The 19,115-nt window shown below is 44.7% G+C and overlaps 1 protein-coding gene across 2 annotated transcripts in view; it reads right to left on the reverse strand.

Annotated features, from left to right (window-relative positions):
• Positions 1-16,397, reverse strand: part of LOC144121919 (aminopeptidase NAALADL1-like) — a 66,431-nt gene extending 50,034 nt beyond the window's left edge. For both annotated transcript variants that reach the window (XM_077655359.1, XM_077655358.1), the window contains exons 1-8: positions 16,264-16,397; positions 13,175-13,266; positions 11,825-12,163; positions 10,854-11,013; positions 10,127-10,255; positions 9,094-9,188; positions 8,254-8,465; positions 5,988-6,078 (exon numbers count right to left, since the gene is read on the reverse strand). In XM_077655359.1, coding sequence (XP_077511485.1) covers positions 5,988-6,078; positions 8,254-8,465; positions 9,094-9,188; positions 10,127-10,255; positions 10,854-11,013; positions 11,825-12,163; positions 13,175-13,206 — 1,058 coding nt within the window. In that variant the 5' untranslated portion in view covers positions 13,207-13,266; positions 16,264-16,397. The remainder of the gene's footprint in view (positions 1-5,987; positions 6,079-8,253; positions 8,466-9,093; positions 9,189-10,126; positions 10,256-10,853; positions 11,014-11,824; positions 12,164-13,174; positions 13,267-16,263) is intronic.
• Between the last annotated feature and the right edge of the window lie 2,718 nt (positions 16,398-19,115).

Here is a 19,115-nt window from a genome sequence, read left to right on the forward strand (position 1 = left end):
CCCGGTGTCATGTCCATTGCTTCCGGTGGAGACGCGGAAGCAGACGTGCAGTTTTCAAGCGGGAGAGACTCCCTCTCATTTGTCTATGTTTTCCCAGAGGTCTGCGAAAAGTTGACCTCTGGGACATGGAAGACTGGTGCAGCCGGAGGCTGCTTAGTGAGGGGCCTTAGTGGATGCGCATCAGCGATGCTGAATTGCGTGCCCACTGAGACGAGACGCCGCCCGGCCCCCCGGCGTGCTGCGTCAGCGTAGGATCTTTTGGAGAGAAGCGAGAGCTTCTTCCGGGCTTCCGAGAATGTGATGTTTTCTGTTACTTTCCGGTGATTTTTTTTGTCGTTTTGAAATTTCTGGCATGGTCGCGAGTAGGCGGCATATGGCCCGTGGCAGTTTGGACACTCTACTTGAGGGGCACTGCAGTTGTCGGCTGGGTGCTCATGGGGACCGCACTTCGCACATGTGAGTTTTCAACAGCCACGTTTTTGATCCGTGTCCGTACTTTTGGCAATTGAAACATCTTCTAGTGTTGGGGATATATGAACAGACTTTGCAGTGGAAGAACTCTGCATTTACAGCGTCTGGAAGACGGGAGCGTTCAAACGTCAAGGCGATGTGGGGTGTCACTACGTCTTTACCGTTCCGCCTTATGGTGATGCGACGAAGTGCAATGATACCTTGATCTCAGAAGCCTTCCAGGAGGTCAGCTTCTGTTTCTTGGATCATATCACGTTCTGATATGACACCTTGCACAGTGTTTAGATTCCGGTGGGGAGTGATGGTCACCAGGAGGTGAGCAAACTGCCTTTGCCCCAGAAGGATGTCACAGTGGTCTTTCTGGGACACTTCAACAAGAAGGTCACCAGATGAGAGTTTCTTTGCTTTGTACTTTTTCCCAATCAGTTTCTCACGGGTTCGAGCGATAACGAAAACAGACATCGCTGCAACGGGGCCGTTATCTATCAGGGAGTGTATCACGAAGAAGTGAGGAAAGTGGTCAACGTCAGGTCGGGTACTGGTGAATGTTTCATCGGTGCGGTTCCTTTTCAGCGACCAATCAAGTTTTTTGAAGAAGAGGTACTCATCCGCTATGGATATACTGACGGTTCCTAAATGTCGCCTCTGGTTCACCGTCTTCTTCACAGCAAAGTCCCGGAGCCCCCCGCCTGGTAAACCGACGGGGAGCCCGTCGGCCGGGGCTTGACCATGGCCCCGACCGCCAACGCTCATGGTTCCTGCCCTTCACCTTACAACCTACCGCCAAGGTGCGGATGATAGCTTCGGTATGGGGGCTAAGGGTCCGTGGTGGCGCCAAGCACCCTCACCTTGAGACTCAAGGTGCCCTTGCGGGTCGCAGCCAATTGTAAACTGCTGTTCCCTTGCTAGACTGTTGGACAATACTTTGGTTTTCTGCCTGTTAATTAATTTTAAGACCAACCATACTGCTCTGTCTGTCTAACTCATCATGATTTGCAGTTCATCTCCTGAGTGACTCAGCAAGCCAATATGAGCGAATCGCAGATTATTTAGCTATTCTCCATTAACTCTTATTACCAACTGTTCCCAATTCAGGCCTCGGAACACCTCCTGTAAATTGGCGGTGAATAGCATTGGCAAGATCATGTCTCCTTGTCTGACGCCCTTCATTATCCGAATTTTATTGCTGACTTTATACTATGGTAGCTGTGCAGTTCCTGTATATATCTTCCAGTATTTTGATATAGGGCTCATCTACACCCTGATTCCGCAATGCCTGTATGACCGCTGAGGTTTCCACTGAGTCGAATGCTTTCTCGTAATCAATGAGCGCTATATATAGGGGCAAGATATATTCTGCTCATTTCTCTATCACCTGAGAGTGTGGATATGATCTAATGTTGAATGTCTTTTTTTAAAGCCTGCTTGATCATTTCGTTTATTAAAGCTGAAGGTTTCCCTAACTCTATCAGCAATTACCTTAGTAAATACCTTGTAGGCATCGCAAGCTGATCGGTCTATATTTTGAAGTCCTTGTCGTCTCCTTTCATATCAATTAAGATTATGTTTGCGTTCTTACATGCTTCTGGTACGGTCGAGGTCATAAGGCATTGCGTATATAGGGCGGACATTTTTTCTAGCACCGCAGCGGTGGCCAAGTGGTTGAGCATCCGCCTCGCATGCGGGAGGTGCGGGGTTCGATCCCCAGTGCCGCCGGGTACCCACCGGTGATACAATGGGTACAAGCTTTCCCCTGGTCTGGTGCTCGGCTTATTTAGGGTGAAATGCTTGGGAAATGGGTCTTTGACCCCACCTTGAGAATTTGAAAGATACCTTGTGTCATGGCGCTCTTTGGCCACAGATGCCCTTGCGCCATAAAAACCCATCATCATCATTTTTTCTAGCACAATCTCCCCTCCGTCCTTCAATAGATCTCCTTTTACGTGATCCTCACCAGCTGCTTTTCCCCTTTGCACTGCTCCTAAGGCATTCTTTACTTCCTCTTTCGTTACTGGCGGGATGACGCATTGCTGAGCGTCATTGTCTCTATTTATTAACGTTCTGATTACATTGGCTACTGTATAGATTTGTGTAGAACGTTTCGGCTACTTTAACTATCTTATCCATATTGCTATCGATATTGCCCGCTTTTAGGCTACCTCTGGTCTTTAGAGCATGCTCGATTCTTTCCATATTAAACTTCCTTATGTCGGCTACCTTGCGGTTATTTATTACCTTCGATAGCTCTGCTACTTCTATTCTGTCTGTACGGTTAGACGCTCTCATGCTTTGACGTTTCTTAATCAGATCTTTCGTCTTCTGAGATAGGTTGCCGGTATATTGTTGAACCGTCCTACCAACTAGTTATACTGCGCACACCGTAATAATAGCTGTCAGATTATCGTTCATTCTATGAACATTAAGATCGTCTTCCTCATTTAAAGCGGAATATCTGTTCTTCAGCGATTTCGTGAATTCTGTTATGTTCCCTCTTACCGCTAGCTCCTAACTTATCCCATAGCCGCCTACCGCCTGGTCGCCAGCCTGCTTCTTGCCCACCTTCGCACTGAAATCGCCCATCAGTACAGTACACTGCGATTTTACTTTGTTCATTGCCGATTCCACTACTTCATAGAATCTTACAACAGTCTGGTCATCATGACTAGATATAGGTGCGTAGGCTTGCACCACCTTCAGCTTCACCTCTGATTAAACCTAATTAAGATAGCTGCCACCCGTTCGTTAATACTATAAAAATCCTCCACGTAGCCAGCTATATGCTAATTAATGACGAATGCTACACCAGTGCTCGTCTATCCGCTGATCCTCGATAGCACAGTATGTGCCCGTCCTTTAGTACTGTATATGCCTCACTTTTCCTCCTAACTTCACTTAGCCCTATGACATCCCATTTATTCCCCGCTGGTTCCTCGAACAGCACTGCTAGGCTAGCCTCGCTGATAACGCTCTAGCGTTAAACGTTGCCAGGTTCAAATTTCAACAGCGGCCTGTCCGTCGCCCGAAATTCTTAGAACCCTCCGCTGCGTCACAGGTCTGACCGCCGCCTAGGTCAGTTGCTCCGCATCCGCTCGAGGGCCGAGGGTTTATTGTTTGTTCATAGAATGTTGTGGCCAAGATTAAACCAGGGTGGCCAAATCCTGTTCTGGAGGGACTGCGTTGTCGGTTCTCGTCACCGAGATCAGGCCGCACCCCAGGCCTGGTTATGCAATTCCATCGACGCGCGGATTTTTTTTTTCAAACGCGGTATAGAATTCCGCGGCACCGGGAGTCGAGCCCCGGGCCTCTTGCAGGCGAGGCGAGGAGAACCTTCCCTTAAGGCGTGCTAATTGCGTTAAAGGGACACAGAAAGGGGTGTTGGAGCTTGGCTTTAAAATGCTTGCACTATGTAGGGTACAGGCCACCGAGCGTCCACGCCACTTACGAGACCTCGGAAGCCAGCAGAAAATTTTCGATACATTTTTAATAATTCCCGCTTTCACACCTCGCGGCGACGCGCAGTGCCGAGCTTTCGAGCGAAAACCTGGCACACAACGTTACGTCGTGCAATTGACGTCAGCAGCAAAGGGTTATCATTGGTTAACAGCGCAACATTCTTTCAGACGTGACGCGCCCCCCATGGCCGCGGCCACTACGCGCGCGTCGCAGCCGCCGGAGGTAGGGGAGGGGCCGAGTGGGTGAGGTCGGCGGAGGAGCACCGCCGCTTTGGCGTGCGAGAGGAGAGGGAAAGGCGCGAAGATGCGCAAGTTCAAATTTTTTTTGCATATAACCAAGCTTCCACAAAACGCTTTAAAATATTCTTGCTGGATGATAATTATGAAGCGGCGTCTTTTAACATCCCAGACATATAGCAATTTTATTGAGAGCCCCTTAACTGGGGCCCTTTAATGTGTCATTGGAAAGTCAACATTACTTGTGTACTGAAACGCACCATTCCCGTAGAGTTCTTGTCGGCAAGAATAGCTAAACCGTGCTTTGCTCAGCCTTTAAAGGGTCATGTAAATACGAGACGATGTTAGCTGCCAAACGGTGCAGAAACATGGCTAATGGGTACATTCACGTGCGAATATTTTTATGCCTGACGCTTGCAATAAGCAGGTTTCCATATTGCGCCATAAGTACATGGTGCAGTGCTTTACCCAGGGCGGGAATGATAGAATAATTACATTCGAAGTTCATTTTAGTCCAATTACTTTCGCCCTTAGACATTGCACAGGGCCTTGATTCCCTGTCACTGGAATCAGTCGCTTACATATGCCGATGGTAAAAATGGAATAAAATCTGACGGAAAGGATGCTTGTATTCTGGCGGCTTAACTGTCTTTGCATGGCTTCCTTCTATTTGCGAAAACTCGACACGCACAGCAATGCTGCTCCAAGAAAACAGTGGGCGAAGAAATGAACCTCGTTCTTTGCACCTGTACGCAAGAATAAAAAATATATACCAGCACTGAGAGACGCATGTCTCTAATTTTGAGTAACATGAAGTTATCTCGAAATGGCACAGCTTTAACAGGTAAAACTCAAGTGACAGCGACTGCAAACTTCCGTAGCTTTTCTATGCAGGCAATCTGGTAATCGCCGCGCACTGCTTACCGGTGGAGCTATAAGCACATAATTGCCGTTCTAGTTTCACTCAAGTGCTGTGTGACAATCTTCATTGTCAGCCTCACTGTGTTTCGATTCGCGAAGTGTGCGGGGAGCGTCTACTGCTCCCCCTCCACACCTGGTGCTTTCCAGCAATTTCTTTCTTCACTTCCGCTCGTTCCTACGCATCGCAGAAAAACGAAGCTTACTTAACCTGGACGCGACCGGCGAACAAAAGCTTTCCAAGTGTGAATTTTAATAACAAGCACAATTCTTCCTAAGGCGGCACTGCTTAAAACCACGATATTAGCTTCATTGAGGTGCCGGTCTAGTCTAGTTCCTGAGAACTTCCAATAATCTCGACTTCAAGGCATTGGCAAAGATTCTTATACTCCTGAACATTAGTTCTCACTCTGCCTGTGAGTAAGTTTTGCGGACGTGCGGTAGAGCTTTTATATTTACTAAGAATATCGACGGCAATACAAAGCGCCTATCTTTTCCCGTAAAATCACGGCTAAGTTGCAAATTCCGTACAACATTTCACAACCTCTGAAACCTGCCAGACAATCTCGAGAAACTTCAGCTCGACGCGCGCTGCACCACTGCATTTAAAAATACATTCACCCGCGGTTGAGAAATTCCAGTTCACTCTTGACAGTCCAGCACTCGAGCGTGGGCGTTGCCTCCCGTGTGTGAAGGCAGCTTGGCAGATTTGCAGGCATGATGACTCACAGAATCTATGAGTTTTGATCTTGCCACAGGCCTGAGTTGCTATCTGGGCTCTGTAGAAAAATGCTAACGATTGGTCTCATCTTTTCTAATACCTCGTTAGTTTCAATGCTACGCTTGATATAGTGATCTTGAAGTCTATTTCATTTTAGGGCAGGCAAACATTTGATCCCCAGTGCTTACCTCAGGAGCAGTTGCGCGTCCCTGCAGCTGATCGACTGGCTCGGTATCGGTGGCAGGCCGGCAAACGCAGGATCCATCCTCTCTGCAGATGCTGCGTTGAAGTTCCCGTCATTTTGTAGCCTAGGGCAATGTGTAAACTCTTGGAGCGATTCGAGCCACCAAATGAGATGGTTTGTGTGCCAGTCCATTAAAATTATACAATTTTTTTTCCAATGTAACCAAGTAAAGAAACTGAAATACGAACCATTGGCGCAAGGCGCCCGTGTGCTGTGCAATGTCCGTGCACGCTGAAGATCCCAACTTGGTCGAAATTATTCTGGAGCCTTCCACTATGGCCACCTCTTTCCTCCTCCCTTCCTCCCCCCTTAATTCACTGCCACCTTGCTCCCTTCCCTCAGAGAGTGGTTGAGGTGTCCACGGAGAAGTGAGCCAGTTAAGCGCAATTTCCTTTCCACAAAATCTATTCTTATTTCATTTTTATTCCAAAGTGACGAAGGACACCCACATTTATGATATTGTAATGGAGCAATACAGTGTGGTTATTATCATGGTGAGGCGAAAGTCGTGAATTTAGCAACATTATTCCTGTCTTCGGCAAGGTGCAGGTAACATTTAGGCAAATAGGCAACATTTGAATATACCCATTCTGAAAAGTTTTGTTCATGAGAGTTTCCTGGCTGCGTGAAGAGTACAATACAGAGGTGCATTTTAATTCAGGAAAAGAGAAATGGAATAATCTAGAAAGCATCCACTTAGGAAAAGACCAAATGAAACACAGTTGGAGTACGATTTCTTCACAGTTTAATTACAATTGAGCTATCTAGTTTACCTAAAATTTTCATCTTCATTTCATTTCATGACGAGAGTGACGAAAAGAATTACATTTTCATTTTGTGTCCCTTTGTCATCGAAGCCTGCATTTAGGAACAGGTTTCATACACTGCCCTTGGTCTGTGAAAAATACTCATGGGCGGAGGGGGCGAAGAAGGCATTCGAACACTTTGTAAACCTGTTTCCGAGTCTTGAACTCTCTGCGGAAAATTTTTGAAGAAATCGTTGCGGTGCGCAATTCCCCAAAGCTGATCTTTAAAAATTAGACTTTCTGCATTGAGCTGCTGGGACATATGCTGAGAGCATACGCAAAGAAAAAAGTACATCGAAATCACCTGCTAAACTCTACTCAGCCAATCAGACTAGCAGGCGACCACGCAATATGTAGCTTCGGGAACAAGAACTTCTTTAAACCTTATTACCATTGCTAAGAAACCAGAAAACAACCTCGGAGAAGTGCATAATATGCAGGTGGCCAATAACATTAATCTAATGTTGCGACATTAAAAACAGGCTGCCTTGTCTTCAATGCAGGTGAATGTCAGTACCTTCAGAGACGAAAAATATTAAGCTTCAAATGATTTTAGCCAGAAAACCATGATTAGATGTGAAATACAATGCATTTATGGGCAGGAAGCATAGAAAATCAAGCATTGGAAGGAATAGGCCCCATGTAATTTTCAAGACTCTATTTACGCGACCGGTGATCCCTTTCCACACATAACCACACGCGTAGCCACAGTGCAGCTACATGCTCTTATACGTTGAGTAAGCAAGGCTCTCCTATACGCATTATGGGCACAGCAAGGGTGATCACCAACACGTCGAATCAAATGCAGTGCATTCAATATAGTCGTTTATGTTTGAGGAAACACTTTATTTTGGTGCTTTAAAATTCACCCGAGTTCACAAGCACTCCCTACTTCCAAATAATGCTTGGCCGAGAGGACTGACTCTCAACATTTAGTGCACCTCGTGTTGCATGCACAGAACTGCAGATATCTGCGAGAATAATGACCTCTTTTAAGTGCCAGTGCTTCTAGTACAAGCTCCACTACACCACCTAACTGCAAACACAACGCTCTGAAAGTTTTTGAAAGCCGGTACATGTATCAAGCCACGTTGCTCAGAATAATTTCTGCTTCGAGTAATAATTTCCAATAATTTCTGCTGAAAATTCAGACAAAATAGCATCTGGCTTTCATTTAGCACAACTTCCGTAGCAATCAGCTGGTTTGATTTGCACAGGAACAAAAATGTCGTTCTGGAGCATTTACTCTTTGCAAAGCTACTCCTTGTATGTCAAGAGTATGCGAGTGAGAGTAATAGATTAGCCAGCACGCTGCTCTGTTTCCTTGATAAGTGGTGTCGTTCTGGTTTCTTGTGGGAAACCGCAAGATTTTCCGACTTGCACAAGTAAAGGGTCTTGGCTCACGTATGGCAGGCACTCCAGGCGTAAGTGGATCCCCCACATGCATCATCGTGTCCCGGCGCAGCACGCTATCCGGCATGCGTGGCCCGGCAGGAAAGAGCAGAGGCGATCCGGACTTTCTCGTACGGCTGCTTGGATCCGGAAACACAAGAAGCCCCACGCCTCCCTTGCGGGCACAGCTGTACGCCTTAGAGGCTAGTGTGGAGCCCGCGTTGCTGCGCAGCAAAAGAGAATAGAAAACTGAGTGCTTTAAACCTCAATGTAAACACCAGTCTGCCAGCTCTGTTGCATTTCGCATTCATCTTAAGCTCTCGAACTTTAAATCATCTTAAATCGAACCTGAAAACTACTACTCAAGCTGCCAGTTAACGAAACATCTTACTAGATAGGCTCTGTACATCCAGCGACATCTGTCAAGAGCTTTATTACCTCACTGCCGACCGAATGGTTAACATGGATCTGTCTTGACGGCAGGACTGAGCTCGAGCTATGGATATCAAGTGTGGTACATAAATTCCTTCGGCAAATTGCATTGAAACGAAAGGTGCGTGCCTAATAAAGGCAGCAAGGAAGTTGCCTTTCCGGAATCTGGTGCAGTTTTGATATCGCGTCGGAAAACAGATTCTAAATCCTTTCAAAATATTCATTTCTCTGAAGTATTTCAATAACATAGCACTCATGACCAAACAATGTTTATTGTAGTTCGCATATATTAGCAATAGGCTTGATTATTTTATTTTAAAGACCGTGAAGCACCTTATTGAGGTGGCAGTGAATTTGCAGTGAATTTGGAGCATCTCCCTCCGGTATAAAACACAAGCTTTGCTTGTAGTATTAACTTACCGTGCAATGCAGAGGCATCCGGCAATGCTGACGTTGAGCGTTTCTAAGTCGTCTAGATCTTCGTGCGTAGCTCTGTTGACATACACAAGACAACCCTGCAATAAGGCTCCTCATTACTTAACAAAGCTTGAAATGGGGCCTCGTCATTCAGGTGTTTTTTCAAGCAAAGAAGACGGCACATTTTGAAGAAACTGTGAGCATAGATACCACCATGAAATATGTAAGCTCTTCTTACATCTCGGCTCATGGACAATACAATATTAAGAGTTACAAAATAAAGTCAACTTTTAGGCGGGAAGCAAGGACAACGTTTAGATTCCGTATGTCGAAGGTTCTAAATGCAGAGTACTAGTTTAAGATGTTTTATGTGTTATTTCGTGTTCACTTTAATGTCATCAGAATTCAAGATTTAAGGGAAGAGCGCTTTAAGCATGCACCATTTATTAATTGGGTTTTAATACCTGGCTTGAAAAAAAGACAGCGAACAACGTTCGGAAACCATCCGTAAGCTCATTTGTAATAAACTATAGGCGTCATTACGATTAAGGGAATCTTCTTTACACATGAAGCATTGTGCAGCTTCATCATCTGCATCTCCAGACTACATCAACTCTCCTAATGCTTCTCAAATATACCTGCGCTGCGCTAGCGGGCGCCACATGTGCTAGCAAACTGCCTATTTTCACCTCTCCATTTGAGCCTGGGCCAATAATGGTGCATTTCATGCCCTTCCGATGCACTTAATTAACCAAAAATACAATCGGCTATCTTTCATTGATGTTAGTGAGACTCACTTTTGTTGTGTTACTCCTGTGATGTGTCATGGTTTGCCTTTAGAGCCATCATGATCAGCCCAACTATGTCCACCACAGGAAAAAGGCCTCTAGCTCCCATATCTATACATTTAAGACTGCCCTTTTCAGTGGCGGCCTTTTTGTCACTGCAAACCACGTCTGCGCGCCCTAATCACGACAACGCGTAGCCTTCACCATGCCCGTTACTGCCGACAAAAGCGCGATATTTTAATACAAACCAAAACGTCTCCCGGCGGCGAATATGCAAGGAAAGCAGGCCCGACGTCAGTGTCCAAACCCTCAATCCGTTCTTCGTGGGAAGCTGCCTCAAGCAGCACTTCGCCTGTAGTGACATTCACCAGTTGCACCTGCAGGATAAAAAAGAGCTAATAAGAACACTTACAGACTTCATTCAGCGCAGAATTCTAAAGACAAAAATTATCTGCCAGTTCTAGAAAACTAGCCTCCAAATTCTTCAGCTGCAGTGCTTCGTAAGCATACGACGCACTGCTCAAAAGTTGTTTCAAATTATGGTCTGTTTTACCACAGTTTTGCGCCCGTGCACAGCAAAAGCACAAACAGAAAACAGCGAGAAAGTTGCCCAACCATCGCTTATACACTTCAAGGCACTTGAGTGACACCAAAACGAAGCAAACGTTTTATTTCCTCTGTGCAGCAATAAATCTACCGCATGTATATGAATTGCCCGAATTTCTTAAATGAATTTTTTCGAAACCTCGTTATCATGTATAATATATAAAATCGACATACTATAAAGCGGGATGTGCACACAAATTTTGAAATCAACGTATAAATTCGTCAGTCATCAGGTCTCACAAGCTTTAGTGTCGCATATCAACGAATGCGATCAAACCGACAGCTTATCAAACGGTACGAAGCGTTTTTTGCGCGCAATTTACAAAATCCCTCGCCCGCATTTTCAACACGCTCTGGTAACGCGCGTACCGTATTCGGATCTGAAGCGTTAGGGTAGGAGAGCAGCACGTGGTAAGGTTGCAGCCGCACTTCGTCAAAACCGTAGTCGCTAAGTCGGTCGGCTAAGTATTGAGCCAGCACATGTTCTTCACGCGGGCTGCCGGCAACGTGAGGCTCTTGGGCGAAAACCCTGCGTAAAACCATAAAAAGGTTTTGTACGAAGAAACACATTCGCAGATGATATTTTTCGCACCTATAAACAGCGGTCAGTACCGCATACCTTCAAATTCCATCAGAAGATATAAAAACCAACATTGCGTTTCTAAAAGCCTCTTTCGTCCCGTTCATCAGTAATCACTACACGGTCCACCTTTCTTTTTTTTATTCCCGCCTTGTAATTTTAGTTTTTACCAGTTTCATTAAAAAAAACATGCCACGACTAAATGAGTATTTATAGCAAATTCTTCTCTCTCTAACGTGCGAAGAGCTCGCGTTAAGGTACTGGATAGCAATGTCTGAAAATTCTCTGCCTCTTTTTAAACCGGTACGAAAAGGTGTGCTTCCTTCCACGTTTTTGACTCGCCGATGCCTTTACTTGGTAGGCGGCATACGGAGTTGTGAAAATATTCTTTAGCACGTATGAATTGACACACTCCGCCAGGATTACTCGCGGGCACACATGCAGGAAAAAAAATTCAAAGCAAGCGGGAAAAGTGTTTTCTAAGTGACTTGTTGCTTCTATCCTTTTTTTACATCGGCAATGCAGTTTGCCCTGCAGCTCATGCCCTAAAAAAAATTATTGACTTCATAAGCAGTCATTGTTGTTGTTTCTCCACTTCAACCTGAACCACGTTGTCAACGGCAGGGTTGCCATTGGACGTTTATGCCTTTCCAGGTATAGGGCGGTTTCATAAAGACTTTACAGAAAACTTTGCTACCTAAACCTTTTGCAGCTTAAGTTATATTTTCTACGAAAAGATTTCGACAGGAAAATGTCTTACCGGATGTGCTCCTCCAGAGACTCATCTTGAATTTCCTTTGTAAAAATGTCGGTGTCGACAGGACCATGTGCGTTCTCCCAGAGAACAGCGCTATCATTGCTGCAGCTTCCATCAGTACATGTGGCACTGTTATTTGTTGGGCGAAATGAGCTCAGCTCCTCGCCCTGCCGCCCCTTTGTCTCAGCTTGTGCGGTGAGACAGTCGTTGGGCTTAGTGGAGCGCTGCTCGCAGAATGGAGGCAAGACATAGTGTCCCACAAGCAGGAATACAACGGCAGCTGCAAGTACAGCCAAGGTTCCCGCTGCGCACGCCTTCCCGTGACCGGCGGTCGCCGTGGACCTGCGATTGTAGGAAGGAGGGGTGCACGTCGCTTCTCACTGTATTAACCACGTAAGTAGGTCACGTCGATGTCTCAAGGTAGTCCCCGCGCCATGCACCGCTGTCATGCACGGGGATTTAAACTGTCATGCTGTCATCTACCGCTCATATCATCAAGCATGCAACGGCACTTTTCAAAGAAAATCTAGGCTGCGTAGTACCGAGCATGAATCCATGTTAACTGCAAACGAAAAGATTATTTAGTGTTTATTCCGATTTCATGATAAAGGTGCGTATAATTACATCATTTTATGAATTACGATATGGAACATTCGTGCCTCTGCCAGATACGTGAAACGTTCAATGCATACCATTTTCCGCTGCTTCCAGAGGGAATGGCGGTCTGTCAAAGTCTATTTATTCGCAAATATATCTTAAAAGACTCGTTCATACCCACGATCCTAACCACGGAAACAGCGGGAGAGAAATCTCTTCACCAGATACCTAATAGAACCTCTCCTCCACCAGCTGCGACGTGCTATGTTACGCTTGCTTCCTCTTGGAATCCATTACGCTAATCTAGAGGACAATCGATTACCTGCGCATCACATACCATGTCCATGCCAGTTTATCCTTTGTGATTCCATCCAGAATTTTATCTTCCTCCCTGGTACACTGCTTTCTTCCTTTTATTGGTTTACATTCTTTTTATGGCAGCTCCACCATATTATATGTCTCTTAACGTTTGCCTGTTATACTTAGTGGCACAGGCAGGGGCATATTGGTTTACATTCTTTTTCTGGCTGCCCCACCATACTTTTTGTCTCTTAACGTTACCCCTATCATATTGTTTTCCATAGGTCACTGCGTTGATGATTTCTGCCAGTAAACTCATTTGACCACTTTAACTAGGCATCCCTGCGAAGTTTTGCAGATTACCACTGCATGAATGAAGAAAAATAGATTATGAGAGCCTGAAGACGTTTGCTTGAAATCGTGCAAGTAGCGCTAAGTAACACTCGCCTTACTCACTTAATTTTGACCTCTTTCTCGTCGTCAGTCATGATTGAAGGGCCCTCGTTGATTCGCGACTCGACTGCTTTATCCCTTCTCCGGGAAAGAGCCTGCATGGAGAGGTGGGAGAGTAATGACGAAGTGCAGTTTCTTCTCAACAACCTGACTTTGCGTACACTCTAACAGCATGCATTCCTGTTATAGTCAACTAAACTTTTTAAGGCTCTTTTCACGATACAACCTAGACGACCACTGACACTAAACTTTCCTTGTCTATAAGCAACAGTGTCTCGAGCCGGCCGTGGCATGAATGTGCAGTCTACCTTCGTGGCGGCCAGTTTGGCATTGACTTCACATTTCATGTGCCAACAGACAATGAAACACTACTTAAGTTATTCAATGCTGCTTGCTTGAGCGTCTGCCTATGACGTCATTCTCTGCCTGTGAATCGTGCATACATAACGAAGTGTACGCTTCGGCCTTCCCGCGAAACTCTTTGTTAGTTCGCCCTGTCCCCGAGCTTTTGACAGGAAAGCGTCATTGTGCACATGCCCACCTCTGTATTGAATAATCTGCTTCAAAATAGGTATCGCACCTAACGCACTTCCGCTGGTATGAGGCAAAGCTCTCGAATCGCTCCGGATCAGCTATGTTTAAAGGTGATTGTGACCTTTCAAGACAGCCTCAAATAATATTCATTCTCTCCACAGAGAAGCTACACGCTAACGCGACGTCGGGCAGATTCTGAGACTCAAGTTAAGCACCGATTTTGTAAAGGTGGCAAATCGTAAACACTCCATCTCCTTGAGCTCTTCAAGTCGACAGGTAAATCTTCCATCCCAGAGTTGAGGCGCTAACTAGGCATGATTTTTCTTTATTTTAACCTCCTTCCATGCTTCTACAATGTTTCGAACAATACATCCGCTAAATTCTGTTCATTTTACTGTACGGTACACTTCAACACTTTATTTTCGTATGTCTAGAAAATATTTTCTGAGCTCTGTTTTTTGCTAGAGGAAATTTCTCTGCTTGCACTGAATCCCCATGTGCGTCACACCACAAGAGAATCTATCGTACGGCCCATTCTTTGCCGTCTTTAATAACACTAACTTTTTCCTGAGTTTATTACTCTTTGCATGCGGGATGTTAACTTTTGTACACTTGTAGCACTACAGAATGCGTTAATATTTATTTTCCCCGCGAAGGTTGCCTTTTCATTAGAAAAGCATTCTCTTCCACTGTGCTCTCAGATATGAACATCCAAACCGATGTTTCGTATTTGCCAATTCTCATTCCTCTTTGTCTTTCTCGCTGCGCATGAAGACTGATTTAATTTCTAAGCAGTGTAAGGAGTAGTTGCTTGACACTTGACTGCAACTTTCGCTTTGGTGCCATCACAACTGAGCACTGTAATCGCGAGAGAATGTCAACGTAAATTCTGACACCTGAAAGCAGTGTGCTTCTGTTTGCTTCCCAGTAAACACTGTGCTGAAGAAGTGCAATTATTGAAGACGTAACTTTTGCATAGTTCCAAAATACTTCAAGGCTGTTGAGGAGGAGAGCTGCAAAAAATAGGGCTTAAAAAAATCACCATTTCCTGCAAGGCTGCTATAGTAATAAGAAACATCTCCTCCAAGTTTTGTCACATTCTGTGCAGTAGAAATGTAGAAAATGAAGTGTGAAGCGCGAAGTGCCGTCGGAAGTGCCTAAAAACATCGTTTCAAGCGCGCAGCAGAGCGGTAAACAGGGTTTATTTTCACCCTTTGCGCCACCTTCAGGTGTTTCGTGAAAACTGCTGCCGAAACGCGTTAAAACACATGAAGAAACGACATAATCCTAGTTCAGCCAGGCATACTGCTAGGCAGAACTAAACTAAGTGAGTGATTGACTGGCGGAAATGCATCGTATGACGTTTAGAGACGATTTCTAGCATTAAGACATCACAAGATCATGGCTTTATTGCTGGCTACGTCGCGTATCTGCAGTGTCAAGATTATTTCCGCGAGTTTCCGAAACCGAACAAGCGGCTCTACAACTCAAAAAAGAGAAAAAAAAAATAAGTTGCAATAGCAGCATTAAATTGCCACTCTAAAGCACCGCATCGAAGAATGTCCTATCTACATATAAAAGGGTCTTGATTGTAGAAACAATGGCCGACAAACAAAATAACAGCAGCTTCAATATTTGAAGTGTTTTCTCAGATCACATTTTTGGGCCAATCTGCGCAAGTAGAAATACTAACCCTTTTCTACTTATAAGCACAAACTTAAATTGAAGGTGCTTTCTAGACTGAAATTCTGTGGGGGAGAAGATGAGACACGTATTTTTCTGAGTTATGTTTTTATTACAAGAAATTAAAAATTCTTAATAGCAGTACATTGCAAGAAACCAGTATTGCCTACACGATGTGTGATAGTACGGTAAAGTGGTCATAAAACAGCAACGTCTTCTTATTCCGTACGAAGGGGTTTGCTGTGGTCACCTATGTCCCAAAGGTCGACAATTTGGAACATTTTTAAAATCATTGTTATCTTAACTGACACACCCCTTAGCTAGAAATGATCGAAATTTTTTTTCACACTGAAGATAAAACACAAATATTTTTGTTAGTTCTGGCATAAGGTTAGAGTATATCTATATATTTAGTCCAAACTGCCGCCATGGTTCACAATTTGACCAGAGAGCAGCGCATTCCCCTTAAGGCAGCAGTTCAGATTGTTTCGCTCCGCGCCAAGATGGGCGCTCAGGTGGAAACACGATGGTGTTAGACACTTACGCAGCGCGGTAGAGGCCATTGAATGTCAAGGTGCCGGCTGTCACACACAGACGGCTTGTTAGCGAAAACCTCCACTGCAGTAGATTTGCCAGGATCGCGTTCACAGTAAAAGAAAGAGCAGTAGCGATACGAACAACACGCTAAGCAGTGACGCCATTGACCTTGCTACTAACGTTGACGGTTCTGCTATAAGTTTTACTATCCGACAATAGCTGAATCTTCGGGCGAGGCTATAATTAGGAGCGAATGCTGCGCAAAGGTAAACCAAGCGTGCGGCGAGGCTGCATTCACAGAGATACGAGTAAATTGCGTGCCTTTGTAGGAAACTTACCGGTTAAATTGCTGTGTACTATAGAGGAAATGGCGACTGAATGATCCTCTTGTGTCTGACGCCGCTGAGCTCTATTCAGTTTCGCTTGCTGCAAAGCGTTCTATCGGATTTCTCCAGGGTGAGGAGTCTTGAGCGCGAAGCAGATAGTGACTGCCTTGTCCTGATAAGCCCACAATTAATGAAGCCGACGCAGTAATTACGCCTTGTAAACGTTCGCGCACAGATAACTGTTGTCTTCCTGATAAGAAAAATATTTATTCCCCCTCCAGCCTTGGCCACTGCGCATGGAAGCATCACAGCATAATCGTAAGTAGATCACTTCAACCACTCACATTTATTTGTTTTATATGGACGTATATCTCAGGTTACACAATGCTTGCGGATGACATGGCACAATGTGGACCAGCAGTGTCAGCTCTCTGGCGCAGAGGCAACGTTTTACATCCTCGAGTGCAATTCTTCTTGGACCACCCGATATCATGGTGGCGTTTCATGAATGGAGGAAGCGCAAAATAAAATGCTAAGAATGTTTAAATAGATTTCCTTAAAGCTGGCCGCTTTTTTTCAGGTGGAGCAATCGCACTTTATTGTCACAATTTACCGGATGAAAAATAACACCAAAAACGTAACACTTTAAAATTTCAAACCTCCCCATACGCGGACACAATCTTTAAAGCCCACGTTGGCTAACTCCCCACCCTACAAATCCCGTGGATACCTTTCTGCTGAGCTGGCGTGTTATTTATCACAGTTTTGCAGGTAAACCGGCTTAACCTCTTTATCATCCATCCCGCCATGAGAACAACTTTCAGCTTCACGCTCCCCATCCCACCAAGACACTTGCCCGAAAGGAACTTCTTCCTCATAGCGAAGGACCTATTTAATCCCCGCTAGTGGTGGTTTTATTAAGAATAATAGCAAAAAGGAAGGAAAAGATTTTTGCTAGCCCCGGCATCTGCCATCGATACTGAAGCACCTGAGCTGGGGCAGCGGAAATAAAGGATAGCAGGCAGAATGGAGAAATGAAATGAAAGAGGTGAGGGGATGAACGCTTTCCCAGACGAAGACTAGCCCCTTGTTGATGCGTTGCATAAGCGCCTTGAAGCTCCCCACCCCTCGCCCTTGTTCACTTTGTGTTGTCAAAAAACCCATCTGCCTGCCCTCTGCCTGCCATGAACTCCCTCTTTTGCAGTTGGTTTAAACATATAAATGCGCAGGTAACTTTTCCTTAATATCGATTTTGTTATACCTAGTTTCCCCACATTTAAACACCCGAAGGAACGCAGTTAGGCACCGGTAAGAAAGTTGTAAACGGCAAAAGGAAGCGCAGCTATTTTCTTAATACTTGTTTTATTATGAAACAGTTAGCCGCGCTTTCAACGAAAGAAAAGATATGCCAAAATGACCCCTGAACACGCGAAATTTTACTTATCTAACGCGCCCTTACAAGCCGCTATGAAGGCGCACTTAATATTGCTTACCTCTTGCAGTTATCAAAAGCCGCGGTTACCAGCGAAAGAGTGGCAGCAGAGCTATTTGGCGCAGCGGCCGCTGCGATACGGCACTGCTTACATGGGACGCGCCAAAGTTTTTTGCTGATGGTGGCAACGCCTTGTACCACAGCTGAAAGTTAGGCACTGCGGCCTGTCCCCTTCCGTTTTCAGCGCCTGAGTTTTCCGGCTTCTCGGCGGCTTTTCCTCAAGTAACGCAACTCGTTGTGGCAATGTTATCTGAATGGTATGAAATGTTAACCAGTAACGTTACCTGAAAGTGGATAGTATCCTCTTTTTTGAGTGTGCGATAACGTTTCTATTAACGTTCCACAACGCAAAGCGAATAATCTCATAATGTTCCTACAATAAGGTAGCGTTTACACAATGTTACATTTAGTGTGATAATTACGTTGCAGGTAACATACAGCTTTAGCGTTCTTACAGCGTTAGCACCATGTTACGGGTGGCGATGGCGGTCTTAATGGTTAGCTAGACCGCAACTTCAGCTCTTGCCAATTGTTACTGGTTCTTGACGATGCTCATCAGAAAGGCAGCAACCATGTGCAAAAAGTGCTGAGAAGTTTCTTAGTTAGTTAGTTAGTTATATTGATTTTAATGGCGCAAAAGCAACTTAGGCTATGATGCGCCAAACACACGGTTAGAGCTTTTGTTAAAGGTTACGCTTTTTATATCTAAAGTTTGTATAAAACATTGGCTTCTCTGAGAAATTTAAAAATGCTAGAAAAATCAACCAGTGCTTGATCTCCTAAAAGTAACATGGGGTGTAGTGGGATGTATTCATTGTACAATGTTGTGAAATAATTTTTCCTCAGTTGTTCCAGTTTTTTGCATACAATTAAAATGTGGTTTACCGTGAGTTCATCGCCACACATTTCGCAGAGAGGTTTGCCTTTTTTTGTCAGTAAGAAGTTGTGAGTAAGGTGTGTGTGTCCAATGCGTAGTCGACACAAAATAACTTCTATGAAACGCTCCTGATGTGTACATGATCTCCATTCTCCCAAAACAGGTTTTATAGAATGTAGTTTGTTGTTTGTTTGTTCGTCCCATGCAATCTGCCACTTATTCCTGAGTTTACTGTGCAGTAATTTAGAAAAGTCCCTCTGTGGTATGTTAACTTGTTTTATATGGCCAATTCTAGCTTGTGCTGCGCAAGCATCTGCTCTCTCATTACCTAAAATTCCAACATGACTAGGGACCCAGCAGAATATAATGTTATGTTTTTGCTTTGTAATTTTAACTATGTTATGTATGATTTTTCCTATTATGGGTTCAGCAGCGTTTGTAGAATGCTGCGCTTTTAGCATACTGAGTGAATCGGTGTAAATGATGCTATTTTTT

The sequence above is a fragment of the Amblyomma americanum genome, chromosome 2 (assembly GCF_052857255.1).
Source record: "Amblyomma americanum isolate KBUSLIRL-KWMA chromosome 2, ASM5285725v1, whole genome shotgun sequence".
In the NCBI taxonomy this organism is placed as follows: Eukaryota; Metazoa; Arthropoda; class Arachnida; order Ixodida; family Ixodidae; genus Amblyomma; species Amblyomma americanum.